This window comes from Stegostoma tigrinum, chromosome 9 (genome assembly GCF_030684315.1).
Source record: "Stegostoma tigrinum isolate sSteTig4 chromosome 9, sSteTig4.hap1, whole genome shotgun sequence".
NCBI classification, from domain to species: Eukaryota; Metazoa; Chordata; class Chondrichthyes; order Orectolobiformes; family Stegostomatidae; genus Stegostoma; species Stegostoma tigrinum.
Genome location: NC_081362.1, coordinates 1,702,104 through 1,709,819, shown reverse-complemented (window position 1 = coordinate 1,709,819; position 7,716 = coordinate 1,702,104). Strand labels below are relative to the sequence as shown.

The following is a 7,716-nucleotide window of genomic DNA, read 5'->3' as shown; positions in this document are numbered from 1 at the left end:
GAAATGTAGAAGTTGGACAGCAGAGTATTACACAAAGCACTAGTTAAGTGCTGGAAAGTTCCTCTAACTCAGCACTGGCGATGAATAGAAATCAGCTACTTGTTATTTATGTCTTACACATACACCTGCATTTGCTGAACATGTCATTCTTCTCCGTTCTGTGTTACATCAGTGAGTGACACCAACAAGCATTACAGCGGCACAGCAGGATGATAAGAATGACAGATCAGCCAGCATCTTACTCAACAGCACAGTAAGCATTAAGGTCTAATTTTCCTATTTTTTTTCAGCTCATGTATTCAATTCAGTTAGAGCATTCAGAGACTAGGTTGGGGACAGTGAGGTGAGGTAGGTTGCCTCTGACTCCTCCCAGCAATATGGAGCCTGTTTATGATGAATATTGAAGTCTACCCTCAGTACTCCTTCCAAGTGGTGTTAAACATGAAGGTATACTCGTTCATTTGCTGAGGGAGGGCAGGAGCTGGTTTCTATGACTACAATTGATCTGATGGCTTTAGGATCCAGAGTTAACGTTGAGGTCATTAAAGGCCAGTCCCTTAGGGGTTATTGCCAACAATTAGCAAACCTTCAGCAGAGCATTTTAAAAAAAACACCAGTTTTCACATTGCACTTTATTATCGTTCAAAGACAGGGTATAAAGTATGTACCAGCTTTGAACATAAACTTCCAACCACTTCAATGCAGGAACAATTTTATACAAGGCTGAATTATTTTTAAGAACCAGACTGAATTTATAATTTTGTGGAAAAAACAAAATTCAGTCGCATTTCAACATCGGGCTGTTTTAAATACAAGTGTACAGAGTTCTCTGCAGGCCATGATTTTAAAATTTTCACAAAAGATGGCAAAATATATTTTAACACAGTAAACATTTGAAAACATCTACCTGGAAGAGTTAAGTCATTTCACACCTAAAGCTAGCATGTACTCTAAGCAATTTAATGCACATAAAATGATGATGAGTCACCCATGTGATTCATACATATGATAAAATGAAGCACTTTCAATAGGCTAGCATCATAAACATCCCTTCTAGTGGTCCAGAATTCGTAGATTACCAGAAACAATTTTATTTTCCAATACAGCTCCAGGAGGTATGTCAATCCTATCACCATGATTTGCAATGATTATAACTGTTCCCTAAATACAGAAAATAGATGTCATTAAAGATGCACAAGCTAAAAATCAAGTTATTCAAAGTATCTTAGTATTAATCAATTTTAAAAATGCCAATAATATTCTGGAAATATTGTTACATCTATCTCACTGTACCATATTAGGATTCTGGTTTTACCTGAACAGCGCACTTCACAGGTACATTTACTTCCCATTCCCAATGTGGTACCATGTCTATTTATATCAGCGATACCCCAAAATTTCTCAATCCCAAGCTGTGACATTAAGTTACCATTATTTTCTTTCTCTACAATAGATAATTTTGATCTTCCATGAAATAATTTAAGATCCCATCGTCCCTCAGATGGATAGAAAAAGCCCCACTGCACTATTCACAGAGCATAGAAGTCTCCTTTGGGATCCTGACCAGTAATACTCTCATCCAGCATGATGTCCAAAATAATTGTTCACCTACAAATAAACTTACTGTATAAGACAACCCCATTTCTCCAGCCCTAACATTACTGTTTTTGCATCTCGTCTATAGATAATGCTGTTTTTGAGCCACATTATACTCACGTTAGTAGTCTGCCTGAATTTAATCACCCAACAAATGTATGTTTCTATTCATTCAGATGTAGGCTTCACTTGCTGACCAGCATTTATTGTCCATCACCAATTATCCAGTTTTACTTACAGATATAAGATACTAAAGTCTGTGTTGCAGGTACATGGGTTTAAGGGATATCCACTGTGTCTGGTGCCAATGATATTTAAATCGCAATCACCCACACTGACATAAGATAATAAAGTGTGGAGCTGGATGAACACAGCAGGCCCAGCAGCATCTCAGGAGCACAAAAGCTGACGTTTCGGGCCTAGGGTCTAGGGTCATGTTTTTCTAAAAACCAGAAGCTACTCAATTACTTTGTCTTCTAATGGAAGGAAAAGTGAATCAACAGCTTGCCTGCCTAGATTGTTACAAAATTCTGTAGTAGTGACTTAGAAGAATTTAACACAATTAAATACAAAGTTTCAACACATTTAATTCCTTTACTGACCTTCAATATAACTTGCTTCCCAAAAGTGACATCCCCTGAAACAGTAAGGTGATCCAGTTCCAGTATATCTGGTATACTCTCCAGTCTCTTCAGGTAATCTTGTACCTGGTCAAAAATAATCAAGTCTTTGAGTTGCTTTCATATATGGTCTGTTGTATTTAGCAGTGAACACACAGCAGGGTTATAAACCCTCTCCATTAAATTAGCACTAGGTCAACAATACAGTATTACTACAGCAAGCTAGAGTAGCAGTGAACCTCTTACCCATCCCCGCACCAGATTAGATCAGCCTCTTCGAGAAACTGTAGAACAAAGCTCTGCTAAGAGCAGTTCTATGTTCAGATTTCCTCAATAAAATAAATGCTAACTATATAGGTGAAATACTCAGTGTCCACAGTCAATTTACAAGGTGACAGTTAAACATCAGAGGTATTGCATCACGGTCAGTCATCATATAATTGGAAAAATAAAAACTGAAATAACTATGGATGCCGTAAATCAGAAACAAGAACAGAAATTGCTTAAAAAGCTCAGCGTATTCGGAGGAAATCTTCCTACTCCCCAGCCAAATTACCATCTCCTCCGGTGGTTAATTGCAGTGAGCTCTGTGAAACTGTCAACCAATAAGAAAAACCCGAAGTTTAATCTTGGTTTATTACTGGTTCAGCCTGTCTCAGCCCAGAATGTACAAAGGACATTCCCAATTCATTCCAAAGTCCGTGTGATTAGGAATGTGCAGAAGGGATTCACTTGAATAAAAAGATTTTCTATTTGTCATTATCTAGTTATCCTCCAATCAAAAAGGGTGCTTATGCAGAAATCCAATTAAAAAAAGTCAAAGACCTGAAACGTTAATTCTGTTTCTTTCTTCACAGGCTACTTGACCTGCTGAGTGTTTCCAGAGTTCTAAATTAGGATTGGACGGGACCTTCCATTCTATACAGCTGACAGCAGCTGGTTTACGATGCCACTGGTTCCACCCTGTAGGGAATCTAATCTAATCTGAACCAAACAAATCTTGGTACCAAGAACAATAAATTGAACCTGGGTCAGGATTCAAGTGAGTTCGTTAAACTTTGAAAGTTGGATCTTGATATAGGAAATGACCAGTATTTATGCTAATTAAAACTATGGTTTTCGAAATAATTTCTAAGCACTTGTTTACTAAATTGGAAAATATTAATCAAGTAAGAGTAGGCACTTAAAGCAAATTAGATCAGCAGGGCTTCTGATCCTAATCATGTAAAAGCTGAACATGATACTGGATTTAAAGTGGTACAAAGACAACAGATGGTTCATTGTATTTAACTGGTATCTACAGAACACATTACCTTAGTAAAGGAGCTGCCCAACTTAACCAACGGCACTGTTCGGAATTCTCTTTTTTCACTCATTGTCAGGGATCCTGCATTAAGGCTGTATAGGTTGGACATCACCAGCATCAGGTCAGAGGTGGTCTTCACAGGCAGGAAGCGGCTGCGTGGCACATTAATACCTAGAGCATTCTCAAAGCACTTAATGGCTGCACCAACAGCTGTCTCCAGCTGAATCACATTTCGGCCATCATCCAACGTCTGTTGAAAAAGAACAATTTATATTTAACTACAACAACCTGGAATTAGAATAATTCCCCACAGTATTAAACAAAACTTAGTCAGACCTGTACAGCATGGAAACAGAACCTTTGATCCAACTGGTCCATGCTGAACAGATATCCTACATAAATCTAGCTAAAATCCAGCATTTTGTCCAAGTCCCTCTTAAACCACTCCTTATCCAGATGCCTTTTACAATGTTGTAATTGTACCAGCCACCACCACTTACTCTAGCAGCTCATTCCATATACGCACCAGCCTCTGTGTGAAAAATCTGCCCCTTATGTCCCTTTCAAATCTTTCCTCTCACCTTAAACCTATGACCTCTAGGTTTAAACCCCCCCCCCCACCATGGGAAAAAGACCTTGACCCTAACTATACCCCTCATGATTTTATAGAACCTCCATAAAAGGTCACCCCTCAGTTTCGAACGCTCCAGATAAAATAGCCCCAGCCTGTTCACCCTCTTTCTATTCAAACCCTCCAACCGTGGCAACATTCTTGTAACTCTTTTGTGACCCTCTTCAAGTTTAACAAAATCTTTCCAATAGTAAGGAGACCAGAATTGAACGCAGTATTCCAACAGTGGCCTAACCAGTGTTCTGTACAGCTGCAACATGACCTCCAAACTCAATGCACCAACAATAAAGGCTAGCATTTTCACCGCCCTGTCTACCTGCAACTCCACTTTTGAGAACGATGAACTTGCACTCCAAGGTCCTTCGTTCGCAGTACGCCCCAGGATCTTACCATTAAGTTGTGTAAATCCTGCCCTGATTTGCCTTACCAAAATGTAGCACCTCACATTTACTTAAACGACATCTGCCAATCTGCTGCCTTTTGTCCCATCTGATCAAGCTCCCATTGTACTCTGGAGGTAACCTTCTTCACTGCCCACTACACCTCCAAATTTTGGTGTCATCTGCAAACTTACTAACTATACCTCCTTTATTCACATGCCAATCATTTATAAATCTGACTTGTATATGTCACCAAGCACTAATATTGTTATGATCTTTAGAAGCAGAAGTTAATATTGAAAGAAGCTGCATAATTGAAATGTAGAAAATAGGAGAAGTGGGGCATTCGACTCTAGCATTCACTGTGATCATAGCTGATCATCCAACTCAGTGCCCTGTCTCCATTTTGTCCCCATACCCGCTGATCCTGGATGCCCTAAGAAGAATGTTTTCAAGAACGTAAACATTCAATGTTTTGCTCTCAATCTCTTTTTGCTCAATATACTCTGGATGAAACTTCTCTTCATCTCAATCCTAAATGGCCTATCCTTAGGCTGGACTCCTGGTCCTGGATTCCCCAGTCATCAGGAACATCTTTTCTGCTCGTCATCTAATCTTTTTATAATTTCAATGAGATCACCCTGTTCTTCTAAACTCAGGTAAATATAGTCCTAAGTGATTGAGATTCCCTTTATACATCAGTCCTGCATCCCAGGAATTAGTCTAGTAAACTTCTGTTGTACTCCGTCCATAGAAAGAACATCCATCCTCAGCAAAGGAGACCAAACTGCAAACAATATGCTAGGTACGGTCTCACCAAGGCCCCGTACAATTGTAGCAAGATATCCCTATTCCTATACTTGAATCTCTCGCTTTGAAGGCCAACACACCATTTACTTTCTTCACTGCCTGCCGCATTTGCCACTGTTTTCCCAAGTGCTCCGCATCTAAATCTTTTACAAAGAGACTCAAGCATTTTCTCAAGTACTACTGCCTGGCTAACGGGTCTGTAATTCCCATTTTCTTTCTACCCCTTTTTCTTAAAAAAAAACATACAGGGGTTACATTTGCTACTCTCTAATCCATTGGAATTGCTCCAGAGTCTGTATGAGCAGACCACCAATACATCCACTATTTCACTCTGGGTTGTAGATTATTGTCTTTTAATCCCATCAAATTCCCATTTCCACACTAATTCTGATTTTCTTCAGTTCCTCCGTCTCAGTAAACCCTGCGTTCTCCAACTTTCTTGAGACATTATTGGTGTGCTCCTGTACGAGGGCAGAACCAAAATCAATCATTTAATTGATCTGCCAACACTGTCCCAAGTATACCTTCCCCTGTTCCTGACTGTAAGGGACCTATATTTGTCCTGATTAACCTTTTTCTCTTAATGTACCTACAGAAGCTTTTACAATGTTTGTACATTCCCACAAGCTTACTCTCCTACTCTATTTTCCCCTTCTTCAAATCAATCACTTTGTCCTTCTTTGCTGAAATTTAAACTGCTCCCAATCATCTGGTTAATTTATGTCTTTCCATTGGATGAAACGCTATCCATAACTTCCCTTGTCAGACCTGGTTATGCCACCTTTCCTGTTTTGTTTATTTCTCAGATAGGAATGAATAATTGTTTTGGCTCCTCTGTGTACACTTTAAATGCTTGCCATTGCCTATTCACCATCATCCCTTTAAGTAACGTTACCAATTCATCATAGCAAGCTCTACCTCATACCCCTGTAGCTTCCTTCAATTAGATTCTAGATCCTCGTCTTAGAATCAACTCCAACACTCTCAATCTTAAATGAAGAATTCTATCATCATGTTATCGTTACTCTTCTGAAAGAGATTGCCCAAACTAGACCGCTAATTATTCCATTCTCATTATGGAATCCTCAATCTAGGATGTAATGTTCTCTGGTTGGTTTCTCAACGTATTGGTATAGAAAACCAACAACATGATATGATCACCAAAACATCCTGAAGGGCTTCAAATCAATGAATTACTTTGAGAATACTCATTGTGATACAGCAGGATACAAGAAATAGAGAGATAAATGACTAATTAGTTGGTATTTGGTGTTTTTTTCATAAATTTGCAGGACGTGATGGTCAGGACAATCACCCTATGATCTGCCTGTACTGCTTGCAAAACAAAAAGTTTTTCACTGTTCTTAGGTGCTTGTCACTACAATAAGTCAAATCAACTGGGAAAATTCCTCTGCCCTCAAGTCTCTTGCATTCACCTTATTCTGGCATCTCATGAGAAATACAGCACCTCCTCAGTACTGTTCAGACAGGTGGTAAATGCTAATGTCCTGGTGTGTTTCAATGCACGACCGGTCATGATGGAAATTAGTTCACTAGCACCAAACCAAAATAAGATGTATATGTAAAATCAGTCTGACACAAAATCAGCATTTAGTAAAAGTGACCTTTTTAAAAAAAGTCATGAAATGTGTTACTGTAACGTTACAAAATGACTTGAAATTCTACAAATTTTAAAATATTCCAAAGTAGAAAATGAGGGAAACTTATATAAAAGCTATTAAAGAACGTTGTTATGAAAGAATTACTATGAAACCCTGATGCTTAGTTGTATTAATCCAGATGGTAGCACTGAAGGATGGAGAGTGTGGAGGAAGGGTGGAAGTCATTGAGACCTACAGCATAGGAAAGGGCCCTACAGCCCATGAATCAGCACTAATCAGAAACTACCACTTATTTATAATCCCATTTTCCAGCACTTAGCCCATAGCCTCTCTTCCTTGGCATTGCAAATGCACACCTAAATCCTCCAACAACGTTACGGGTTTCTGCCTCTACACCCAGCTTTCTTCAACAGTTCGGCTGGATATCTTAAGAGTCATGCAGCTATTTGGTGGAATAAGTAGAGTTCAGTGTTATGGTGCAAAACAAGGATCCACATACCTGCAAGTGTATTTATAAATAACATTACCTTCGGGTTTAAAATGATTTCCATGTTAATAGCATTTTCCTTTTGTAGCCTTTCGATTGCAGCCAAAGAAATCCACAGGTTATTGGTGTTGAATATCTTGAACTTGGTGACTGATTTAAACTCATCAACATGTGCTTTTGGCACTTGAGCTATTTCCAACAGTCGGAGTTTACCGTCATACTGAATAAGGGTTCCTCCCTGTAGAGCAAAAGCTTGATCAGAAT

General features: G+C 39.0%; 1 protein-coding gene across 3 annotated transcripts in view; it reads right to left on the bottom strand.

Annotated features, from left to right (window-relative positions):
* Positions 1–617: 617 nt before the first annotated feature.
* ugp2b (UDP-glucose pyrophosphorylase 2b) overlaps positions 618–7,716 on the bottom strand; it is a 50,952-nt gene continuing 43,853 nt past the window's right edge. For all 3 annotated transcript variants that reach the window (XM_048536664.2, XM_048536662.2, XM_048536663.2), the window contains exons 7-10: positions 7,493–7,690; positions 3,530–3,772; positions 2,199–2,303; positions 618–1,161 (exon numbers count right to left, since the gene is read on the bottom strand). In XM_048536664.2, coding sequence (XP_048392621.1) covers positions 1,054–1,161; positions 2,199–2,303; positions 3,530–3,772; positions 7,493–7,690 — 654 coding nt within the window. In that variant the 3' untranslated portion in view covers positions 618–1,053. The remainder of the gene's footprint in view (positions 1,162–2,198; positions 2,304–3,529; positions 3,773–7,492; positions 7,691–7,716) is intronic.